The sequence below is a fragment of the Hibiscus syriacus genome, unplaced genomic scaffold, assembly GCF_006381635.1.
Source record: "Hibiscus syriacus cultivar Baekdansim isolate YM2019G1 unplaced genomic scaffold, ASM638163v2 tig00110890_pilon, whole genome shotgun sequence".
NCBI classification, from domain to species: Eukaryota; Viridiplantae; Streptophyta; class Magnoliopsida; order Malvales; family Malvaceae; genus Hibiscus; species Hibiscus syriacus.
This window is the reverse complement of record NW_024062900.1, coordinates 487511-513841: the sequence shown is the minus strand read 5'-3', so window position 1 is coordinate 513841 and position 26331 is coordinate 487511. Positions and strand designations below refer to the sequence as shown.

At 36.3% G+C, this 26331-nt stretch overlaps 2 protein-coding genes across 2 annotated transcripts; one reads left to right on the top strand and one right to left on the bottom strand.

Annotated features, from left to right (window-relative positions):
• Positions 1 to 1319: 1319 nt before the first annotated feature.
• Positions 1320 to 5466, top strand: LOC120144907 (O-fucosyltransferase 38-like). Its single transcript, XM_039158861.1, has 9 exons — positions 1320 to 1397; positions 2031 to 2119; positions 2224 to 2401; positions 2879 to 3007; positions 3259 to 3395; positions 3803 to 4016; positions 4115 to 4299; positions 4826 to 4918; positions 5131 to 5466. Exons 1-9 carry the CDS (start codon positions 1320 to 1322, stop codon positions 5255 to 5257), a joined length of 1230 nt encoding a protein of 409 aa, XP_039014792.1. The 3' UTR covers positions 5258 to 5466.
• Positions 5467 to 6177: 711 nt separating this feature from the next.
• On the bottom strand, positions 6178 to 20906 carry LOC120144614. The gene is made up of 3 exons (XM_039158646.1): positions 20840 to 20906; positions 7451 to 7615; positions 6178 to 6234 (listed from the first exon to the last, which is right to left on the bottom strand). The coding sequence occupies exons 2-3, from the start codon at positions 7571 to 7573 to the stop codon at positions 6178 to 6180; spliced, it is 180 nt and encodes a 59-aa protein (XP_039014577.1). The 5' UTR covers positions 7574 to 7615; positions 20840 to 20906.
• Positions 20907 to 26331: the final 5425 nt, after the last annotated feature.

The following is a 26331-nucleotide window of genomic DNA, read 5'->3' as shown; positions in this document are numbered from 1 at the left end:
TCAACAACAAAAAATACACTTAATCTTATTTCTTATATATTTTATTAATTAAATAAATTTTTTGATTTGATTTATTAAATTTAATTTATGAAATATATTATTATCATATTAAATGAATAAATTTTGAATTCTAGAAGTGAAAGTAAAACTAAAGTAGAACATTAGCACGAAGATAAATTCAATATTTAAAATAAATTGATAATATTATCTCTCTCTTTCTCTGTCTATTTTTTTATATATTAAATTATAGACAATGTAACATTATATTTTTATTTAGTAATTTACAATAAATATATTTAATAATATTTACATAAATAATAAATATATTAAGTATACTAAAAGTTTATTAACTACAAAGATTAATCGGAAATTCTAATTAGAAGTTTGGGCTATCAATTTCAAAATGGATAAAGATTGATTTATTCAATAGAATAAAAAAAGTATAACACAGATACTACTACAATATTTGTATTCGATTTTTTCCATCCATTAGATTACATGAACCTCTCATCTCAACCTTTCCTTTTTAACAGGTCAACCGAATTCAGCGGTATTTTCTCTCTCAACGGTTTATATTAACTTGCCTTAAATTTACCGTATTCCGAATACTAAGTTTGTTTTCCTCAGAATTTCCCGCTTTTTAATCAGAGTGTTAAATTATATAATACCGGTGCCGGAAATACAGAAAGTGTAGCCGGAGATCAACTGGTTGGAATGTTTAACCATAGAGGTTCATCCCTTATGAAAAACGTTTCAACAACAACCAAATTTATCTCTAGGAAATCTCCCAGAGCCATTGCTCTTTACATATTCTTGCTCTTTGCTTTCTCCATCTTCATTTTCGTCTTCAATGCTGGTAACATTGAGGATGATCAATTCAACCCAATATCTCTTCAGGTCTGTGATCCAATATTTCTTCTCTTTCTGTTAATGGGTGGTCATCTTTGAGGCTTTTCAAAAATGGGTCATTGTCTTTTTAAGAAACAGAAATCTAAGCATTGTTCTTACTGTTAAATCTTTTTAACAAAAAGGGAAATTAAATTCAAGGATGAATTGCATGTATAATTCCTTTTTGAGTTATGCAGATAACTGATGAAGAACTTTGGGACCCTCCTTCTAGCCGTGGCTTACGTCCGTGTGCTCATCCTACGAGCAAATATATACGTAAAAATCTAGAAACATATTACTCCTCTCACTCATGATCTCACTTAAACTGTCCCTTTCCTTTTGGATCAGTGCTTACTCTTTTACTCAATGTCTAGTTGTTAATTGTTTTTCTGTTTGTAATCGATAATTCTGGTTTTCTCTAATTCCATTTAATGCTGTCAGCTTCACTCGGATCTGACCGATATTTAATAGTGAACTGTAATGGAGGATTGAATCAAATTCGCACTGCGGTATGTTTTCTTATATCTATTTCTTGTTTACTTTTTTTTTTTTTTGCTTTTGCCTGATCTTTCTGTATATATGTGTCTAATTACATTCAATATCACATTCTACGATTAATGATTTGATAGAATTAGAAAACTGATTGTGTGGTGAAGATGGTTTTTGCTACCTATCATAAAATTTTCTAAGCCATTATGGAGTTTATGCAGTTAATAATTGTGCTCATATGGAAGACATGTTAGCCTTGTACAGTCTACTACAATGCTACGTTACTCCGGATCCATAAATAAACAACAATCTGATCAATTTCAGTTGAAACCAGTGGAGTTCCCCCCCCCCCCAAGGTTAACCGGTTTTTGTTGTTGAAATGAAATACATATATTTTAAGTCAGTTCTAACCGCTGGATGCTTAGTACTCTAAGAGTAATATGCATATCAATTTTCACTTTAATTTGGTTTTGGATCTATAAATATTGTTGTCGTAAGCTTTTAACAATCGGCGCATCATCAAAAAATTCTCTCGATGTATAACCCATTGTTGTTTGCGTTCAAGTTTCTTGTGTTTGATTGAGTGAATTTGTTAGCTCTACAATCCATTATTGTTTGCTTTCAAGATTCATGGATGTTACATTGTCTTGTAGATATCGGACATGGTGGCTGTGGCATACATAATGACTGCAGTCTTAGTTATTCCAAAGATGGATACACAATCCTTCTATCATGACTCGAGGTATTCTCATTTGTTTCCCTCTCAACTCTATCAAAGTCTGTAATTGTTTTGATCTTATTTAGTTTACTGTAATTACTTAAGGTCTCTCATCTCGATTGGAACAGTACATTTTCTGATATATTTGATGAGCTTCATTTCATCACAACTTTACAACAAGATGTTAGGATTGTTAAGGAGCTTCCAAAGGAACTGGAACATGTTCCTCGGGCTCAAAAGCACTTTACTTCCTGGTCTAATGTGGGTTACTACAAAGAAATGGCTCAGCTGTGGAATGAGTATCAGGTATATACTCGTTGTCATTATTTATTTTTGGGTGTGGCTTGTTTTAGATACCCTCCTAGATGTGATTGATCTGCAGTGATGATGGTGTGCAATCTGTCTGAGTTAACTTTTTCCGGAATATGATTCACTATTATGTTTTGTTTAATGCAGTTATACCAAGTAGAAAAGAATGCATTCTATTTACTGAAATAATTTCTAGGTAGCTTAATATTAAGGCAAAATTCATAACGGAGGTCTTCGACGGAAGCTGCTCTCAACCTGGCGTTGGGGGCAGCCTACTACCCTACCTCCCCCTTACCCCATTACATATGAGAATAGGGTCAGCTAATTTTTTTAATATTAAGGCAAAATTCTTCAAATACTCTCATACAAGGACATATAGCATGCCTAAGTGTGATCCAGCATCAAATTTTACCCCCCCTTTTTAAATTATTATAAGTCATAATTCCAAGGATGCTGAACAAGAAACTTTTGCAGGTTATCAATGTTGTTGAATCAGATTCTATACTCGCAAACAACGATCTTCCTCTTGATGTACAGAGGTTGAGATGCCGTGCTATGTACCATGCTCTTCGCTTCCCTCCCTCCATCGAGAGCTTAGGAAAGGTGAATTGATACTCTTTGGTGTTTATGCCCCTGTTACTTTACTTCCATGCACAGGAAATAAAAGGCATAAGCTTTTGAAATGCAGCAAGAATTTAAGATCTTATAAAAAGAATTCACCTTGCAATGCTAGAATATAATATGCGCGACAAACAGCATTCATGTTTGATTTGATTATTGAATGATTTAAGAGATCTCTTATGGGACTTCCTTTTTAAATTATGTTCTGAGTATGCATGATGGTGACACCACAGGAGCTGGTAGATCGTCTGAGAACACAGAGTGGAAAATACATTGCAGTTCACTTAAGCTATGAAAAAGACATGCTTGCTTTTACTGGTTGTACTTCTGGTTTGACTGATGCAGAATCTGAAGAGCTGAGAATAATGAGGTAGGAACCTTTCTTTTGTGCTCGTGCATTTACTTTAAGTCTTGACAGGAATCCTTTTCTTTACCAATTTGTCTTACTGAAAACCAGAATATTAACCATGTAACCTGTATGAATAAACTAACTTGATAATGGTCTCAATATACAGACTTCAAAATTTTGTATTAAATTCGTATAAATTATGGAAAAAGTTATGTAGTTTTTCCTTATCCTTGATATGCTTTGAATTATGCTTTGTTAGTTAAAATTACTAGAAAATGGGGAAGAATGTGACTAAATTGACCAATTTGAGCATAAAAGAAGTCATCCTTTTGGTGTTTCAAAAAAAAAAAAAAAAGAAGTCATCCTTTTGGTGCTTAGGTTTTTGTGTTTTTTTTAGCTTATACTGGTTTCTCTAAATATCTTTCCAGGGAGAACACAAAAGATTGGAAGGTTAAAGATATAAACCCTACTGAACAGAGAAAAGGTGGCTTTTGTCCACTAACCCCCAAAGAAGTGGGAATATTTCTTCGAGCTATTGGTTATCCTCCATCAACACTAATTTATGTTGCATTTGGTGAAATTTATGGTGGTGATGCTCGCCTTTCTGAGCTCAAGTCGTATTTTCCAAATCTAGTTTCCAAGGTTTGCTATTGTTATTTTGCCTTGTTATAAATAGTTTGATGTGCATAATCGGCCATGAGGATGTGGTGCCTTCATGACTATGCTTTTGTTGATGACAGGAGAAACTGGCAACAAAGGAAGAGTTGAATGCAGTTTCTAAGCATTCAACTCAAACTGCTGCACTAGATTACATTGTTTCTTTGGAAAGCGATGTGTTTGTTCCATCATCTTCAGATAACATGGCACGAGCTATTGAGGGGCACCGCAGATTCTTTGTCCATCGGAAGACAATCTCCCCAGACAGGTAATAGATGGTGAAAATATCATTTGGTTTCTTTTAGGAACAGGTTTTCTATAGGAAATGAGCCATTAATATCCTCTACATGTTTTGCTTTCGTGTAGTATTCCCAGAAAGCCATTTTATGCCATGAATGCGACTTAATGCAATTCAGTCACCCAATTTGTTTTCCTGAATCGTTAATTTACAAAGATGTGACAAGTGAGCAGTTGAGTCTTCCAGAGGAATTCATCTCTGTGGATGAAGTTTATGTACTTTGTTTTTGGTTTCACTAACAAAATATTTTCTTGGAAAATAGCATAGCATAGCATGGCCTTGTCTTGTCTTGTTAGTTTCTTTGTTTAGTTCACGTAATACTGGGCGATATCAACTTTAATGATGGTTTTGTAACTTCTTTCCTATAAATACTTTGTAGTGTTGAATGACACCCTATAAGAACAATTTTTTTAAAAAAAAATTCCTCAAAAAAGAACTATCGTTCTTATTAAAGCAATTTATACTCTTATCTCAAATTTGTTAATATGTGATACAGGAAAGGACTTGCCAAGCTTTTTGACGAGTTGGAAAGAGGGAAACTAAAAATATCCTCATTCGCTGAACGTGTGCAGCAAATGCACAAAAACAGGTAGTTATGTTATCTGTTTTCCATGAATTAGACCCATTCTACTATTCCTCTGTGATGGACCTAACAACTAGGCTGTGAAAATGTAAAAATTAAGTACCAAAAGATGCATAATTAAAATCAAGGATGCATAATTAAATATCGAAGGAATCTTATTGCAGTGTTCAATGGAATGACATTTTTTAATGAATTTCAACATTGTAATTATATTGTAGGAGAGGATCTCCAAGAAAAAGAAAAGGTGCTGCACCAGGAATGAAAGGAGAAGAACGCTTCAAGACTGAAGAATTCTTCTATGACAATCCATACCATGAGTGTATATGTAGTCCAAAGGGTGTATAAGATAGTCGTAACCTGGTTTGGTTTGCCGTCCGAGTTGCCTAAATGAAAGGATCCCCATTTGCATGAGCATGGTATGTTAAACCGAGATGGAAGGTGCCCCAGAAATGAGCTCGAGCAATGGCCGCCTTGCTTCTTTTTTAATTGACCCCAAGTTCTAAATACACAATTAGAGTTGCATCGCATGAAGCTGCAGTTAATAGGTAATTGAATTTCTTGAACACCCCCCATCTTATAGGATTTGCATTTCATTCGCAGGCAAAGCTTGTAGTACCTATTTTTTGTAAGACAATTCTCATTCTGGTCCCTGAATTTCATTTCATATAAATTCATTTGTTCTGACTTTCAAAGACATGATAGTTTTCATGTATGATGAGAACACAGATAAGAGGCAACCATTATCTTGATGTATATATATTTTGAAGGCAACCAATACAGTTTATAATCTTTTGGTTTTCCCCCGCCATATTCTAGTCTCCGCTATACTTTATGCTTATAGCATTTTCCCTTGCTTTCTTTTGACAATGCAAAAACATGTTGGCACCAATTCACGTCAGTATGGCTGTATTGGAACAGTGTCGATACTCCTAGTGAAAGATAAAAATGACGGCAGTTATGTGAAATATAAACGGATAATTGGTTAAGTCATTTCAACCAAATAGGCCTTGAAATTCAACTTCCAGGACAATGGCATGGTGTTCCCTATTTTATCAAAAAACACTAGTAAGGCTAAAGCCACTCTTCATATTGGTTATAAGAAAATCACCAACTTGAGAAAGAGTTCAGTGTCATTTTGATGATGGCATTTCACTGAATTATACAACCTATTTTCCATGGAGGTCCTCGAGATCTTTCAGGATGATTGAAATTTATTTGATGAAGCTTCTTTCAGGATGATTGAAATTTATTTGATGAAGCTTCTTTCAGGATGATTGAAATTTATTTGGCGAAGCTTCCCGTTCTAAACGACGCCGTTCTCGCTGAAACAAATCAAATAAAAAAGGCACAAGCCCTAGGTAGAAACCATGTGAACGTGGAAAAATCAGACATCTATATGCACAGTACATATCCGATGACACCTTCCGTCCAAGATAGAAAACAGGAGCAAGTTTGAATAAAAATAAAACCAAGAAGATTTCAAAAGATAACTCATGCCGAAACAAGAAACAAAAGCATTCGGGTCTTCAGTTGATCAGAATCACTCACCTAAGTACAGAGATGACATAAGGGTATACATCCACATATATTATCAACTGGTTACACATGATTAGTTACATCCTATATCTGCAAACATCCTCAAGAAACCAATATGACGTTGAAGTAAAAGCATCTTCAACCAAAAGGGAAAGATAAGACAAACAGCAATAATTTCCCATTTAGTTTTTCATCCCAGTCCTCAGAGGATGAGTCAACAGAAACATGTTATCGATAGATAATTGTTGCTTGGAGTAGCATTTTATAATCTGCAGTATGACTGAATATCTGCAAAGATGACTGTTGACTAGTATGGATTACCACTTGAGCAGTTCAATTCAACGATGCTTTGAGTTATTTTTCACTCAAGACCAGTAATGGATCAACTATAAAACAGTAGAAGATTGATTTAACAGAACACGGGCTACAAATAAACTACTAGTTATCTGATGCGTATAGCACTTTAAAGAGAAGTTCAAACATGTTTAAGTGGCAAATTTTCAGTTAGTTATGCATACAGGATTGGGCGTATAGGGCATACATATGCATTTGAGACCAAATCCAAAATCCAAGTAACAACGCTTTAAAAATGACTAAAGCAGTAGAGTCCAGTATGATTTTCAGTGATGAAGAAAATGACTTCAAATTGATAGTAAGCATAGAACAAGCCTAAATTATTTCTATCCCATCAAGATTGACGTAACAGTCACAAGAACCAAGATTCATCATACGGGAAAGACAAAATCCAAATTCATCATATGGGAAAGGAAAAAAATTTTAACCCATTTGAGCAACAATAATTGGGTATCAACAAATGCAACTATAATTTAAGCAAAGATTTCATTCAATTTTTTTTTTAAAACAAGAAACTTCAAACAGTGGACAGCCAAAAATACACGCTTAAAACTTGAAATATCTATTCCTATACCATAATTATACATATCGATAAAACAGAGTTTGGGGCAAGAAAATAAGCAAAGGAAAGAGTAATGAGAAACAAACCCGTCTCTCCCAGTAAGGAAGGAAGCAGACAAAATCATAGACAGGGGTAATGGTTGAGACCAGCACAGCGTTGAGGCCAGTGAACAGTAATAGAGCTGTCAATGGACGTGTTCTGTGAGGCATCTTTGATTTATACTCTGCGAATCATAAAGTTAATAATTTTATTTAGAGAAAATCGCCTCAGTGACCAAAAATGCCTTATAATATACGATTTTAACTAACTTTTTTTAGATTTGTCAAATGACCAACAAAATCGCAATACGATCGCTAATTCGCAACGCGATCTCCATTATCGCAAATTCGCGTTGCATTTCGCGTTGCGATAGTTGGAAATCGCGTTGCGATGGTCTACAGTGTCGTTACGATTTTCCCAATCCGCAATGTGAATAAGTAAATCGCAACGCGAATTGGGAAAATCGCAATGCGATACTGACTATCGCAATACGATACTTACTATCGCAATGCGATAATACAAAATCGCAACGAGATACTGACTTTCGCAATGCGATTTATATAGCGCCATTCGTATTAACGCGTATTTTTTTTTTCAAATTCCAAACACGAATTTTTTCTTAATAAATCAGAAACTGAACCGTCCACAGTAATCGCAACTCATAACCTCAAACCCAAAATCACAACACTCAGTCCCATCTCCATCTCTCACTCTCTACGGCGAAATCTGTCCCCATCTCCGAAGATTTCCGTCCCCATCGCCGGCGAAATCCCTCACAACCATTCACAGTCAAAAATCCCTCACAATCATTCATAAATGGAAAATCAACCTCCGAGGGTTAGTTTTTTTTTTTTTTTTGAAAATTTTGCATTATTTTAAGTTTTTCATATTGAGATTGATGATAAATTTACTAGTAATTTCAATAATAGATTAACCATTTCACTTAGATTTCTTATTAAATTCATTCGATTGCTGCCAATACTGCTAAACTGTTTAGCCTGTGAAGTTAGTATTTGTCTTTGTTTTGTCTTTTGGTTGAAGTAATGCAGAAGAAGAATAGTTTCGAGAATGAAATCGCAACGCGGAAATAACTATCGCAACGAGAGAATCGCAACGCGAAATAAAAATCGCAACGCGAAACAAAATCGCATTGCGATTTTCATTTCGCGTTGCGATTCTCTCGTCGCGATAGTCATTTCGCGTTGCGATTCTCTCGTTGCGATAGTCATTTCCGCGTTGCGATTCTCATTATCTCGTTGCGATTTTCATTTCAACCAAAAGACAAAACAGTGTTGCAAATTTAGTTTCAAGAATAAACTACTATTTATGTTTATTGTTTTTGGTATATCTTGACAGTGTAGTTTTTGTATATCTAACTTGGTATGTTTTTGTTTTTGTAGAATTTTTCGGCTTCATTGACATTAATAAAGTTAGCCTAGCCACTACAATTGCTCGAAGCTTTCACCTGCACAAAGAAAATTGTTTGAAGAAACCTGCTTCGGGCCATGGCTGAGAGTACAGCATCCGGGTGGAGATGCTAATTTGACCCATTTGTGGCTTCAGACCATGACTAGCGATCTACCCGACAGTATACAACGTGGTGAGGAAGAGATATAGTTCATTTTCCACCGGCGTATACTTGTTTTGGGCGGAAGGAGTTCTGCTTAATCACTGGTCTACGATTCGGACACGATGATGTAGGCCGGTACACTCATCATATCACCCGCCCATCATGGTTATCCAGGGTTTTTCCTGATGAGTCAATAGAGAAGCCGAACTTACACGTCGACGACATGAAGAAATTGTTTAATAAGAAAGATGGTTTTACTCGGATGATGACGTCGATGTTGTCCGAGTATGCCTTCTACTACTTTTGTATGCCGGCTTTTTAGGCAGAGAGGCCAGACAACCTATTCCTCAGGAGCTAATATTATTGGTAGAGGACCTAAATGCATGGAATATGTTTCTGTGGGTTCGTATATGGAAAGCTACCTGGACTAAGTTGTCGTCTGCCTTTGATGACCGCAAAAGTTTGCGGGGCGATGGGTCGAAATACACTTTGTCAGGCTTTGTTTGGGCCTTTAGGTAAGAATTTCTATATAATGTTTTCAAAATTATTTAATTATTTAACAATTACTAATGTTTGTTATTATATTGTTTGTAGATTTGGATATTCGAGGCCTTTCCCGCCATGAAGACATATGCAATAAAAACTTCAAATGATATTCCCAGGGCTATTTCCTGGAAGAGGAAACGTCTGTTGGATTGGGAAGACTTAATACAATAAATAATGTAAGTTAACACAATACTATCATATATAAACAAGTTATTAATAGTAGACGTTTAACTTTGTTTGAGTTTTTATATTTTTAGGAGGCCAACATTCCATTAATTAGACTGACACCCACGGAGGCTGAGCTTGCCACTGATTGGTGCAAGCTAGTCAGCATTTTCTTGATGGCACGAATGATGAGAAGCCTCCACTTCCTCCACTTCGAGAGCCATCACCTCACCCAGAGCCATCACCTGATTGACCCGACTATACACCTCTACAACGAGAGCCATCACCTATCCCGTCACATCATCGAGCCTCTTCTCCACCATCACCTCATGATAGGCGACCGGCAAAGATGCCACGACTTCTATCCCCTGTTTCTACCTCCACGGGATGAGTAAGGGAGTTACGTGATGAGGTCAATGCCTTGCATGAGGAGATCGGTACTCTACTCGATAACGATGGTGCATGGCGTGGAGATGTCTACTTACGTGTGAGGTTGTCGCTCTACGTGAGATGGTAGTATCGTTACAGAATAGGTTCATACTCTACGCAACGAGGTAAGTTTAAGATTTTCCATATTTAACTTGATGATAAATTTACTCGTAATTTCACTTAAATTAACCATTTTCACTTAGATTGCTTAGTAAATTTATTCGGTTGCTGCCAATACTGCTAAACTGTTTATTAACACTGTGAAGTTAGTATTTGTCTTTTTGTTTTGTCTTTTGGTTGAAGTAAATTTATTCGGTTGCTGCCAATTCTGCTAAACTGTGTATTCTTTAACACTGTGAAGTTAGTATTTGTCTTTGTTTTGTCTTTTGGTTGAAAGTTTGAAATATATTTGTCTTTGTTTTCACTGTTTCAATATCATGTCTGTTTATTTACTGATATTTGTATTTAATTATTTAGCGGACCGATAAGGTGGATGCTTTACGTCGGGTTTTCTTGCACAATAGAGTTCACGCATCAGACGGCGTGCACGTGCTATTAAGTCTCCGTATACCCAATAGTACGAAGACACCGCAAGAAGAAGCCCGACTCGCCTGTCATCCCTCAAGAGTCCATAAGGTTAGTGTTTTTTTAACACCGACGTCTATTAGGAAACTTAAGGAAAATAAAAGAAATACACGATATACAATTATGCCGACGTCTTTTAATGCCGTTCACTTGAAGAATCAACGAGATGAATCATTTGCGTTGGGCAATGGATAAGCTAAACTTTATCCTGCATGGTGGGAGGTCGATAAGGTTAGTGTTTATTTTAGATTGAGTTTAAAGGTATTCATAAATAAGTGCGCAAAATGAATGAATTATTACTTATGATTGCAGGTGTTTATCCCTGTTTTGGAACGTAACCATTGGCTTCTCGTCGAGCTTCAGATCCCATCCCTTAAGGTAATAGTATATGACAGCATGATAAATTACATATCATTGGCTGATTTAAGAGATATTATTAAGGGATGGAGCTCTTATTTGGCTAAATTCTTGGATGCGATAAATTATTGGACTCGTTCTGGAAACAAGAAGCCAAAGAAGCTCAATATTACAGTTAGCAGAGACGAGACCGCACCACAACAAACAAAAGGACCCAGAGGGGATTGTGGTCCTCTCGTATGCTTGGTGTTGGACCGTTTGATCACAGGAAGTATAAAGTATCTACCTCCCACCGATATAGATAGAGCTGCAGTAGGCTTGTGGTTTCGACATTATATGGCTAGATCGATATATACGAGACGCTGCCTACCTGCATCCGCGTTATAAAAATGTCCATAAATAATTGGTATGTTTATAGGCTTGTGGTTTGAAAATGTTTGGTTAAGTACCTAGAATTCAATAATTGCTGTTTGTAGGTTTTAGATGTGTAGAAAGTGTTGTTTGAGCAAATGTTTGGTTTATGCAGGTTAATCTCAGAAGTGAGCTGCGTGAAAATGATGTATGGCTGCAAAAGTTGATTCAATAGTAGAAGTGTATTTTCTCTAATAATTATTGCTTATTTTTTGATTGTTTAATTGATTTGTAAAAGGTGATTTGTAAAAGTTGATTTGTTTAATTGATGTTAACATAATTCTTATTTGTGCTTGTTTAATTGATTGAAATGTAATGGTTGATTTTGTTGATTTCAATCTGCATTATGTTGAAGGCAAAAAGTACTATCGCAATGCGAAATGAAAATCGCAACGAGAGAATCGCAACGCGAAATGAAAATCGCAACGAGAGAATCGCAACGCGAAATTAAATTCGCGTTGCGATTTTCATTTCGCATTGCGATTCCCTCGTTGCGATTTTCATTTCGCATTGCGAAATTAGCGTTGCGATTTTCATTTCGCATTGCGATTCTCTCGTTGCGATTTTCATTTCGCATTGCGATAGTAATTTCCGCGTTGCGATAGACATTAAGATGATTGCCTATTAAGTGATAACAACTGAACAGATCATAGCAATTTTCAAACTCAAGTTACTAATACATGCCTAACTGAAAATGTTAAAAGTTCACACATAAAATCTACATAATACAACGTTTGCATTTAAAAATCACCTAAGTTAACAGTCCCAAAAGGTGAAGCCAGTTGTGATTGGGATTTTAAAGATGATTGGGATTTTAAAGATGATTGTGATTTTGATTGCCTTTTTCTTGAAACCATATGAGCTTTGGATTTTGATGATGATCCATATTTTGGTAGAGGAAAAGATGATTGTGATGGCACTGGTGATCCACATATCAACCTTGTATGACCACTTTCCTTGCACCGACTACATGTCGATCTCTTCTTCTCTTCACCCTTAGACGGTATACGATCGTGACTTTTTGGTCGGCTAGGTAGCCTTCTGTCCATGGCTGGTGGCAAAACTGTTTGTAAGTCATCTGGTATGTCCCACTCAGAAGGATGTGGAATAGGGTAGACAATCTCGGCATAAGTCTGTCGATATACTTCTATAGTGTAGCAATCCATAGCGTATGTGCTTGAATCATCTTGGTTTAGATGAAGAGCAACTTTTATAACATGGACGGAACCAGATTTTTCCATTTCATACAACTACACATCCTTGCATTTAGATCGACAAGCCCATTTAAGTTATTATCCAGTACTTCAAACAAAGTGTTTGAACATGGTTCAACTCTCCATGACGTTGACTTTACAACACGTTTCGTTATCTTTTTTTTCAGTCCATGGTGTAACACGATGTTCCAATGTTCCTATAAATTTAAATAAATAATACTTAGTAAAATATATGATAAGTTACGAATTCAAAGAAATAATACCTGCACGGTTTCTTTTCTTGTAGTACCACTGTTGAATAGAGGCTTGAAAAAACTCCATTAACATAGTAATGGGTAATTTCCGGGAATGACGACTTAGAGCGTTGATTGATTCTGCACTATTAGACGTCATGAAACCATATCTTTCTCCAAGTTGATGTAGTCTTGACCATCTTTCAAACCCGACATCTTCTAGTGTTTGAGCACACTGAGGCAAAACACGTCTTAAACAGTTTATATGCTTATTGAAATCCACTTCCCGATAAGCTTTTACAGCCTTCCAATATGTCCATTTGTGCTTTTTTATACCAGCAGACCTTGATTTTAGATTTCTATACAAATAAACACCACAAAGTCCATGAAAAGCATCTGGGAAACACCTTCTAACAGCATTGTCAATTGAGTTTGCCCTATCGGATATGATTGTCAGATTGTTAATAGGACCTATGCAATCCCTAAGATGCCCCATAAACCATGTCCATGAATCAGAGGTTTCAGATTTGCCAACCCCGTAAGCTATTGGCAATATCCCATTGTTAGCATCCATGGCTACTGCTAATAAGTTTACTCCAAGGTATCGACCTTTCAAATGTGCTCCGTCAACTAATAACTGGGCGCATGCAAGTAATAACGAACGAATCTACAAATAATACACAAGAAATATAATCATTTAAATGTGAAATGCATGTAACTAACAAAAATGAGTCAATAGAATTATATTGATTTACTAACCGCAGCACCAATGGCGATAAACAGCAACTCAAAGCGTCCATCTCTATCTGTTTTGATATGAGTTACCGACCCAGGATTTTTCAGCTTTAAATTGTGACAATAAGCCGGCAGTTGGGCAAATGATGCTTCTGGCGACCCCCTCAATAATTCCAAGGCATAACATTTGGCTCTCCAAGCTTGAGAATATGATATACTAATCTTGAATCGAGCATTCATGTCAGTCATAATTTTATGTCCCCGATATACCCTGCCATTCAAAAACATTAACTCAGCCAGAAAACCACCCAACACCTTTTTGTTTGCCTGCCTATGGTTAGGAAAAACTTGGGTTCTTGAACATGTATGTTTATCAATAAAAGTCCTAACTTGAAACATTTCGCAATCTTTTATCCTCTTTGCAATCATACGCCACGTACAGTTTTTGTCAATCATACACCTTGTTTTGAAACGATCTTTGCTTGATTTGTTAACTTTTAGTTGATAGCCATCTTCCACACATTTCGTATACAAAGCTATCTTCAAGTCTTCCTTTGTATCAAAACAATCATCTTTCTTGATACGAATAACTTTTGTGTAACAATCAACTGCTTTCTTTACCAACTCTTCTTCCGGTATCTTAAGTAATTCTGGCATATTCCAGTTATACTCCCGTGGCATTTTCTTTTCTTCGGGGACTTTTTCTTCTTCTTTTTCTTCTTTAGGATTATATGAATTACAGAATGGATGTTCAACATGTTCATTCATAGCCTCCACTTCCTCCTCATTATCATCAACAACATCTTCCTCGGCAACGGTTGTTTTATCATCAAAATTCGGGTATTGACCAATATCAAAATCATTACACGCAGGGTCTGTTTCTTCTTCTGAAACATCATCAAAATCTGAGTATTGACCAATATCAAAGTCCGGGTATTGACCAAGATCAAATTTCGAATACTGACTAGTACTCACAATTTTTTCTCTTGGCTCATCATCGTCTAATTGGTCAATACGAAAACCGGAATTTGGTGCTGAAAGTTGATTGGGATTTGGATTAGAGAAAGGTTGTGGGTTTTGAGAAAAACTTAGTTGATTACTACCCGCTACTGACCCAACAATACTACTTCTAGGTTCAACAACATACAATGTAACATCATCACTTGAAACACTAATGTAAGCAATGAACCGTTCAATATCTTCATTGTCGGTTAACAAATAAACTTTACCATTCCTCTGATAAGATAGCCTAAATCCACTTAAGGGCTCTAAATTCAATTTCTTTGAAACACGTAACATTAGAGTTTCATAAGTTAACTTTTTAATGACAGTTTTAGTTGAAGATTTATGGGTAAAGGCATATATTGTAAAACACCATGAACATTCTCCCATGACCCTCCAAAACACAAATCTATCCAAACATGATCAACATTAGATGATTTCATGGTTGTAAATTAATTTACTAAACAAACGAGCTGCGAAACTAAGACCTGTTGTCGGATGGGGAAGGATGTAGGAACGGATATAGGAACGGATGTCGCCGGAGAGAGTGATAGATGGAGATGAAATGAGTTGCGATTTAGGGATTTAGGTTATGAGTTGTTGCTTCTGCGTAGATATATACACAAAAAATTTGTGTTGTGAAACCAAAACATATTGCGAACTTTGAAAATCGCATTGCGATTCTGTATTATCTCGTTGTGAAAGTAAGTATCGCGTTGCGATTTTCCTAATTCGCAATGCGAATAAGTAAATCGCAATGCGAATTTGGAAAATCGCAATGCGAATTTGGAAAATCGTAATGCGATACTGACTATCGCAACGAGATAATACAAAATCGCAACGAGATTCTGACTTTCGCAACAAGATTCTGACTTTCGCAATCATCTTCAAAATCCCAATCACAACCGGCTTCACCTTTTGGGACTGTTAACTTAGGTGATTTTTAAATGCAAACGTTGTATTATGTGTATTTTATGTGTGCACTTTTAACATTTTCAGTTAGGCATGTATTAGTAACTTGAGTTTGAACATTGCTATGATCTGTTCAGTTGTTATCACTTATTAGACATTCATTTGACTATCGCAACGGGGAAATCGCAACGCGAAAATGGCTATCGCAATTCGAAATGAAAAATCGCAACGAGAAAATGGCTATCGCAACTAGAAAATCGCAATGCGAAATGAAAATCGCATTGCGATTTTCTCGTTGCGATTTTCATTTCGCATTGCGATTTTCTCGTTGCGATAGTCAGTTTCGTGTTGCGATAGTCTGTTTTGCCTTCAACATAATGCAGATTGAAAATCAACAAATCAACTATTACATTTCAATCAATTAAACAAGCACAAATAAGAATTATGTACACATCAATTAAACAAATCAACATTTACAAATCATCTTTTACAAATCAATTAAACAATCAAAAAATAATAATAATTCTTATTTCTTCATAAATAATTGAATCAATGAATCAACAACTTTGTGACCCCGTACATCCATTTCACGGAGCTCACTTAAGGATTAACCTGCAGAAACCAAACATTTGCTCAAACAAGACTTCCTACACATCTAAAACCTACAAACAGCAAATTATTGAATTCTAGGTACTTAACCAAACATTTTCAAACCAAAAGGAGTATATAAGTTAACAAAACTTGCATTTGACTTACCAATTAACAATGGACACTTTCATAAGGCGGATGCAGGTAGGCAGCGTCTCGAATATATTGCTCTAGCCATATAATGCCGAAACCACAAGCCTACTATAGCTCTATCTCTATCGGTGGGAGGTAGAAACTCTGTGCTTCCCGTCGTCAAATGCGCCAAGCACAAGCATACGAGAGGACCACAATCCCCTCTGGCTCCCGGCGATTGTTGTGGCACGGTCTCGTCTCTGACAACTGTGACATTGAACTTCTTTGGCTTCTTGTGTCCAGAATGAGTCCAATAATTAATCCCATCCAAGAATTTAGCCAAATGAGAGCTCCATCCCTTGATCATATCTCTCAAATCAGACAGTGATATGTAATTATCATGCTATACACTATTATCTTCAGGGATGGGAGCTGAAGTTGGACTAGAAGCCAATGACGACGTTCCAAAATAGGGATAAACACCTGCAATCATAAGTAATAATTCATTTATTTGCGCACTTATTTATGAACACCTTTAAAAAATTTAAAAAATAAACACTAACCTTATCGACTTCCCACCATGCAGGATAAAGTTTAGCTTGTCCATTGCCCAACGAAAATGATTCATCTCGTTGATTCTTCAAGTGAACTGCGTGAAAAGCCGCCGGCATTATTGTATATCGCGAATTTTTTTTATTTTTCCTAAGCTTCCTTATTATTAGTAGACGTGACACCCACGCATCGATATGCTGTTTTACAAAAAAATACATATATTAGTGAATTACATTAATTTTTAAAAAATTAATCAAAATCATATAAGACAAATATAAGACTTACCTCCCCATCGAAATAGCCACTGTCTTTAACCCCTAAAAGCACACCCCACCAAGACTGATCAAGCAACAAAAACATTTCATCGTTGAGTTTGCTTATGTCAGTGTAACACCCTTGGCTCCGCTCATGTAGATAAAAATCAACTGCGGTCTTAGCCCAAAGGGTATTATCCACAATTGTTTCCGGTAGTTGTCTCCTCTCCACTTCAGATACCGGAAGGGTACTAGCCGGTAACTCATACGAGAGCCAACTCTCATCCATCATGTCCGGAACCGGTGGGGGTTTCTCAATACTTCGATATATTACCCATGTGAATCGGACTCTGGAATGGTGGGAGGGACCTCTTCAACGATGACAGTGGCCTCTTGACGGTGGGAGGGATCTTGAGGGAGGATAGGGGCCTCTTGAACGATTGGAGGGGACTCTTGAGGGATGACAGGTGAGTCGGGCTTCTTCTTGTGGAGTCTTCGCACCATTGGGGTGAACGGAGATGTAATAGCACGTCCACGCCGTCTGATGCGTGAACTCCGTCGTGCAAGGAAAACCCGACGTAAAGCATCCATCTTATCGGGCCGCTAAAAAAAAATTAATACATAAATCAGTAAATAAACAGACATGATATTAAACAAAGACAAATATGTTTCAAACTAGCATTGTATTCACCCAAGTCATTATTCTATCATAGTTCACAAAATGCTCAGATAACATTCCAGAAGTAAGCACTTATATAACATTTAAAAGGACAACATATAAACATTCCAGAAGAAGAATAGTTACTTTCGCAATACGAAACTTAAAATCGCAACGCGAAAATGATTATCGCAACGCGGAAATGGCTATCGCAATGCGAAATGAAAATCGCAACGACAAAATCGCAATGTGAAATGAAAATCGCAACGACAAAATCGCAATGCGAAATGAAATCGCAACGACAAAATCGCAACGCGAAACACAAATCGCATTGCGATTTTCATTTCGCGTTGCGATTTTGTCGTTGCGATTTCATTTTGCATTGCGATTTTGTCGTTGCGATTTTCATTTCGCATTGCGATAGCCATTTCCGCGTTGCGATAGTCATTTTCGTGTTGCGAAAGTAAACTATTCTTCTTCTGCAATTGAAACTTGAATGGATTGACTTCAACTAAAAGACAAAACAAAACCAAAAACAAATATTAACAAAAACAGTTTAGCAGTTGGCAGCAACCGAATGAATTACGAGTATGAAAATCTTAAACTTACCTCGTTGCGTAGAGTATGAACCTCATTCTGCAACGATGCTACCATCTCACGTATAGCGGCTACCTCACCGCGTAATGTAGACACCTCAACACGCCATGCACCATCGTCTTTGCGTAAAGTACCGACCTCCTCACGTAAGGCATTGACCTCATCACGTAACTCCCCTAACTCATCCCGTTGAGGTGGAGGTGGAGAACAGGGAGATAAACGTCGTGGCATCTTGCCGGTCGCCTATCTTGCGGTGATGGTGGAGAAGAGACTCGATGATGTGACAGAATAGGTGATGGCTGTCGTGTGGAGGGTATAGTCGGGTCGATCAGATGATGGCTCTGGGTGAGGTGATAGCTCTGGGCGAGGTGATGGCTCCCGAAGTGGAGGCTGCTCAACGTTCCATCAAAAAACCTTACTAGCTTGCACCAATCAGTGGCAAGCTCAGCTTCCATGGGGTCAGCCTCTGTAGAGGAGTGTTGGCCTCCTAACAATATAAAAGCTCAAACAAAGTTAAACGTGTACTAGTAATAACTGTTTATAAACATATGGTAGTATTTATGTTAACTTACATTTTTATTGTCGTATACCGTAGTAAATCTTCCCATTGCAAGGTCCGTTTCCTCTTCCAGGAAATAGCCCTGGGAATATCATTGAAGTTTTTATGCATATGTCTTCATGGCGGGAAAGGCCTCAAATATCCAAATCTACAAACAATAATAACAAACATTAGTAATTGTTAAATAATTACTTATAATTTTGGAAACATATATAAAAATTTTACCTAAAGACCCAAATAAAGCCTGTCAAAGTGTATTTGGAACCATCGCCATGCAAACTTTTTCGATCATCCAAGGAAGACGATAACTTATTCCATGTAGCTTTCCATAATACGAGCCCCACGGAAACAGGTCCACGCATTTAGGTCTTCTACCAATTTGATTAGATCATTTGGAATAGGTTGTCTGGCTCTCTGCCTAAAAGGTCGGCATGCAAAGAATTAGAAGGCATACTCGGACAATGTCGACGTCATCCATCCGAGTAAAACCATCTTTCTTATTCAACAATTGTCAGGTCTTCTACGTGTAGATTCGGCCTCTCCAGCTCAAGAAAAACCGGGATAGCCATGATGGGCGGGTAATGTGTCTAGTGTACCGACCTACATCATCGTGTCCGAAGCGTAGACCGGTGATTAAGCAAAACTCCTCCCGCCCAAAACACGTATCGCCGGTGGAAAATCAAACCATATCTCTTCATCACGACGTTGTATATGGTAGATCGCTAGTCATGGTTGAAGAAACAGGTGTGTCAACATCGCATCTCTACCGGGATGTTGTACTTCAGCCATGGCCCGAAGCATGTATCTCAACATTTTTCTTTGTGCAGGTGAAAGCTTCGCGCAATGTTTGGCCAGGGTGACTTTATTTCTTAAGGTCAATTGAGCCGATAAAAGTTCTACAAAAACAATAAACATACTAAGTTAGATATACCAAAAACTACACTGTGAGATATACCAAAATAATAATAAACATAAAGAGTAGTAGTTTATTCTTCAAACTTAAATTTGCAACACTGTGAATTTCGTATTTGTCTTTGTTTTTTGGTTGAAGTAATGCAATCATTCAAGTTTCAATTTGCAGAAGAAGAATAGCTTCAGAAAATGAAAATCGCAACACGAAATGACTATCGTAACGCAAATTTGACTATCGCAACGCGAAACTAAAATCGCATTGCGATTTCATTTCGCGTTGTGATTCTCGGTTGATTTAATAAGCAATCTAAGTGAAATGGTTAATCTATTTGAAATTACCAGTAAACTTATCATCAATTTCAATATGAAAAACCTAATAATAATGCAAAATTTTCAAAAAGAAAATAATTAAAAAAACTAACCTCGTTGGTGATTTGGTTGATTTTCCATTTCTGATTGTGAGGGTGGCTCTGAGAGATGGAGATAGACGGATTTCACCGGATGGGGAGGATTTCGTCGGAGATGGGTGAGAGAGGAGAGGGACTGAGTTGTGATTTTAGGTTTTAGGTTATGAGTTGCGATTACGGGATATACTGTGGACGGTTCAGTGTTCCATATTTAATATGTTTGGAATTTAAAAATAAAATACTTGGCCAGGATACTAATGGCGCTTGAAAATCGCATTGCGATTATGTATTATCGCGTTGCGAAAGTCAGAATCGCGTTGCGAAAGTCAGTATCTCGTTGCGATTTTGTATTATCGCATTGCGATAGTCAGTATCGCATTGCGATTTTCCCAATTCGCGTTGCGATTTACTTATTCGCATTGCGAATTGGGAAAATCGCAACGACACTGTAGACCATCGCAACGCGAAATGCAACGCGAATTTGCGATAATGGAGATCGCGTTGCGAATTAGCGATCGCATTGCGATTTTGTTGGTCATTTTGGCAAATCCGGAAAAAATTGGTTAAAATCGTATATTATACGGCATTTTTGGTCACTGAGGCGATTTTCTCTTTTATTTATCAGTGATAAGATTCGATCAATTTCCAAAATACCCAAAGAAGAAAAATACAAGATAAGTAGACAAGGATAGGGTGTCGGATCATTAAGTTGCCTGTTAATCCATTTCAAATTGCAAAAATATAAAGAGAGAAAATGAAGTGAAAGTTGGGGTTTTAGAGGATGAGAAGAAGATCAGAGTAGCATCGGGCTTTGCATTTTGGGGGTTACCAAGTCGATGGAGCATTATTTCTTTTTGGTCCAATAGGTGCTTCAATCATATGCGTGTTCAGCATTGATTTTTGGATAACCATAAGTGGCGAAAACAACTTCTTTACTACTTTTTTTTCTTCAGCATCGGTGGCTTCTCTTTATGTTAACTTGTTGGGATTAAGATGGCAATTAACTTACGGCTAGTGGAAGTCTTCAAGTTAAGTTTAGGGTTTCAAGAATTACCTTATTTTGATTTCCTGGTCTTTCAGAAACTTGAAGGAAAGGGAAGGCTTGGTCAAGGACTGGAGGAGGAGAGGACGACGACGCTGGTGGCCGGTGGGAGGGCTTTTCGGAAGCCGGGATGCGTAAAGAGTTCGTTTCAAAATGGTATTTGCAAATCTTAACTAAATTTTATTTATCATACGTAATTAGTACGACAGGATATAAGATGATATCTATATTTTTTATTTTTTTGATCCCGATTCTAAGAATTTACTTTGACACTTGATTTTGATAGATGATTTTTTTAATAGAGATTTTTTACATGCATAATGACTCGAATCTAAGACATTACTTAAATTGAATCAAGCTACTTACCACTTTAACCAACACCGGTTGGTGATGATATCTATATTTAATTTAGGATTAATTACTTCAACTATCACTCACTTGTAGACTCAAGCTCGTTTATGTTACTGACGTTTCAATTTTATCAATTTTAACACTGACATTTATGTTTAAATAGAATTATACCACTCCGTTGTTAATTCATTAATGGCACGATGACATGATAATCCTACATCGTGACTGTGATGATGTGGCTCCCTCACCAAAACGATATCGTTTTGGCGTAACTGGTTTAATGTTTAAAAACTCAAAACGATGTCTTATTAAAGTCTTTTTTTTATGAAAAATTGATTTCTATGGATTTGAACCAAAGCTCTTCATAAACAAATGTTAAACACCCAACCACAAAATCAACTTAAAAATTTGTTATATTTTTAACAAAACTAATATTTATATTTAATATTCGTTGTATATTTTTCATCTTCCTCGTCGATTCATCTTCCTCTGCTGATTCCAAAGCCAGCCGAAACTCTTCTTTCGCTTCTTTATACTTGCCTAGCACATACAAACAATTCCCAGCTCTAAAATGCGGCCTTACATCCGTTGGCTACCAATTGCCATTTCTCCATCAAATGCTTATTCTCTTGACCTTGCACCATCAGCTCTACCCGTTAAAGCTCCCAATTTTTTAACAAAAATACATAATCAGGCCCCGATTCTTCCCAAAATATCCTTTTCACCGAAAGCTCTGCAGAGGCTCTCAACTCCCTTGACGGGAGTAATAATAATGTAGTAGGTCTAAATCATGAAGAAATATTAAAAAATTTGACAACCGACAAACTTAGTTTGGCGGTTTATGTCGATACTTTATAAAACTGTATCGATCCACATCAATATAACATGTAAAAATATGACAAAATCGGTATAGAGCGACCAGATATATTGAAAGTGTCGATACTTTAATATAAGTATCGACACTTTGTGAATTTAAAAGAGAAGCAGAATTAGCGCCCATAAAGTGTCGATACTTTATAACAATGTATCGATCCACAACGATATAACAGGTAAAATATGAAAAAATCGGTCTCTAAAGGACAAAACCAGTATAGAGCGATCAGATATTGAAAGTGTCGACTTTAATAATATCGACTTTGTGAATTTAAAGAAAAGCAGTTTTAGCGCTCATAAAGTGTCGATACTTTATAACATGTATCGATCCAAAACGATATAACAGGTAAAATATGATAAAACGTCTCAAAGGACAAATCCGGTATAGAGCGACAGGATATATTAAAGTGTCGATACTTAATATAAGTATCTACACTTGTGAATTTAAAAGAGAAGCAGTTTAGCGCCTATAAATGTCGATACTTTATAACAATGTATCGGTCCACAACGATATAACAGGTAAAAATATGACAAAATCGGTCTCGAAATGACAAAACCGGTAAAGCGGTACCGGATATATTTAAAGTGACGATACTTTAATAAGTATGCGTAATAAATTATCAATACTTTCAAAGAAATAGGTAATTATACTATTGAAAGTTTCGACACCTAATATAAAAATATCGACACTTTTGTAGTTGTATCAATTAAATATAAATAACATATACGGTGAAAATATAAAAGACATGGTTAAATATCCTCTGAAAATAGATAGAACGGACGAGTTTTTGAAATTGAAGCGTAATTGTCGTTGCATTTCAGAAGGCGTTTATAAAGCAAAGTTTGTTTGTTTGTTGTTGCAGTCGAATCGAAAAGTACGCTGTCGAAACACTAGTTTTTTATTATTACAGTAATCGAAAATAGGATTTTTATGTGTTGTTTGGGGTTTTGGAGTAAAGAAATATTTGAGATCGATTACAGGTAGAAAGTGATATTCTAAGTAAAATATAAATATCGATACTTTAATAAATATTATAGGTAGAAAATGATATTATAGATTGTATAAATGTGCCGATACTTGGAGTATTGAGTGTTCTCATTCGTTTGAAGGAAATAGGGATTAGGGTTTTTGGGTTTGGTTTGGGGATTTCAAATCGAAGCCAAGAAGTATTTGGACCGATTATATTATAGGTAGAAATAAATATGAATACCTGTATATAATAGTATAGGTAGAAAATTATATTTTAGGTTGTATAAATGTGCCGACACATTTTTTAATGGACATTCAAATTCTTTTGAAGAAAACCGCTTTACCACAATAGTAGTTATCTATATTTATATATTGAATAAAGTGTATGTAACAAGTATTTGATTTGCGTAAACTGATATATGAAGGAAAAATGGAGTCAATGGATGGAAAAATTGTGGGTGGCGCATATGACTTTGAAATTGAGGCCGAGACTCGAAAGCAACCAAAGGGTAGATATATGTACTTCTAGTAAGTATCAATGTCCTTTTGTTATTATTGTTGAAATAGTAATTGAATCAAAGTATTTAAGAACTTTAAATGATTACAAATTTTAAATGTTGATGTTGGAGAAAGAATTCGATTAGTGATGCTGATAAGGAACCTTACATCGTATAATCAAAGATGGATAGTGAAGAATACAAAGAATAAAGGAAAGCACATGAAAAGAAGGTATTAATTAAACTTGTAAATACGTTGATACAAAATATATAAGAACTATAACATTATATATTGTTAAAAAATATAGATGTCGAACAATGTATTGCTAAATATGGTGATTTTTCATATCCTCTGGGGATCACATGTGCTGCAGCTGTCTTGGGGGTAGGAAATGAAGGCAAAAGTGTTGTAGAAGTCTCTAAGAGTAAGAACTGGAAAGCACTTGCTTCCAAATATGGTCTGAAGCAGAAGGTGACATATGCTGAACTTAAAGAGGAAAACAAAAGTGGATCTTACAGGGGGGATGAGCTGAAGGCCCGAGTTCTATTGTACCTTATCGGGATCTTTCTTTGTCCAACGGGTGATACGTCAACGAACAAGGACTATATGAAGCTCATTTGCGATGAAGGCTTGAAGGGTGAAATCAATTGGGCTGAATATGTCCATTCGAGATTGATTGAATCAATAATCACCTTTAAAAAGGGCAGCCAGAGATACCTAAAAGGGTGCATAGTAATCTTAGAGGTAAATGAGTTGAAGAACGTTTTTGTTTTTTTATATAAAATGATAGTATAGTTATTATAAAAAATTATAAATTTTATTATAAATACAGGTTGCACTGTTCGATTTTTGGTCGGGCTTTGAGGCAGTGCCGACTTATGAAAGAACGAAGTGGCACGCATCCGTGCATGAGGGAAGGAAGAGGTGGTTAGAGTGATGGCGAAGTTGAAGTTGGATAGACCGAGGAAGGAAGAAAGGGTAATAAATGCAATTAAATAATATTAAGAATATAATCAATGTCTTAATATTGTAATTTAATTTTGAAGGTTATTGGCAATGAGGCAGAGGAGAAGGAAGAAGAGATGGATGTATTGGGGGATGACGGTGAGGGAAAACAAAGTAAATTCAACATTTTGATGTATGAATTGGCTGATATCAAAAAAATCCAATTTGATATCATGCAAAGACAATCAAGAGTCGAAGAGAGACTTGAGAGAGTCGAAGAGACACTTGAGAGGCATAAAGGGGAAGTGAAAGGAAAAATAGATGGAGTGGTGAAAGAAGTTGAGGTGTTGAGGGGTGAATTGGTGAAAGAAGTTGAGGTGTTGAGGGGTGAAGTGGTGAAAGAAGTTGAGGTGTTGAGGTGTGAACTTAAGATGATGACGGGTGAAAAAATTGATGGAGTGGTGAAGGAGGTTGTGGAATTAAGTAGTGAACTTACGGGGGTAAAGGAGGTGGTTGATGAATACTTGGATGAAGGGGAAAATTTTAAGGGTGAAATAAAAGAGATAAAGAGCTATGTAGAGCAAAAATATGATGAACTAAAAAAATATGAAGAAGAAAAGATGGAGGAAGAATAAAAGATGGAGGAAGAAGAAAACATGGAGGAAATAAGGAGGAAGGATGTCGATGTGATCTATACACCGAAGAGTGTTATAGATGCAGATTTGGATTCGAAATGTCCTGCACCCCAGAAGAATAAGCAAAAGGTAACTTGAATAAAATAAAACTTAATTTGATCTTTATCATGTTGTTGTGACATAAATTTGTATGCAAAATTGTAGGTTGAAAAAGAGGATATTCCAAGCGAAATTGATGACATCGAAGCTGCAATTTTTGATTATTTATGGAATAGTGGGTTAGAATCGGGGTAAGTGAAATATATTGCTTTGTGAGTGATATTTAAATATTTCATGACAAAGATATTAATCCTAATGATTTATACAGATATTCTGTAATCTCAATGGGAAATCAATTCGCTAGTGTATCCGACGTTGCAACGTTGAAGCCTACGGAATGGGTTGGCGGTGTGGTAAGTAGAAAGTAAAAAATGTTAAAACCTATTGAATATGTTCTGATTGTATAATTAATTTTGTTAGGTTATTGATTTGTTCGCCTAGATAGTATGCTACGATTCGAAAAAGTCACTCCGGAGGATTAACTACCTTCCATATCACTTAGCGGTGAATTAAATTAATAAATGTTGAAAAGTAGTATTATAGACGATAAATTAATAATGATTGTTGTGTAATTGCAGCAACAGGCGTTAGATGCCAACAACAAAGTAAGGGTTGAGGATATTGCTAGCTTCTGGGGTCCCATGTTGTGTAACTATGTGAAATTCACTGACTGTGAGAAGGTAAGACACTATACAAA

Coding starts and splice junctions, on each gene's coding strand:
- LOC120144907 (XM_039158861.1), top strand. CDS start 1,320: ATGCTGTCAGCTTCACTCGGATCTGACCGATATTTAATAGTGAACTGT. Junction 3,396..3,802: donor GAAGAGCTGAGAATAATGAG/GTAGGAACCTTT, acceptor ATATCTTTCCAG/GGAGAACACAAAAGATTGGA. Junction 4,017..4,114: donor TTCCAAATCTAGTTTCCAAG/GTTTGCTATTGT, acceptor TGTTGATGACAG/GAGAAACTGGCAACAAAGGA.
- LOC120144614 (XM_039158646.1), bottom strand. CDS start 7,573: ATGCCTCACAGAACACGTCCATTGACAGCTCTATTACTGTTCACTGGC. Junction 6,235..7,450: donor TTCCTTACTGGGAGAGACGG/GTTTGTTTCTCA, acceptor GATTTGTTTCAG/CGAGAACGGCGTCGTTTAGA.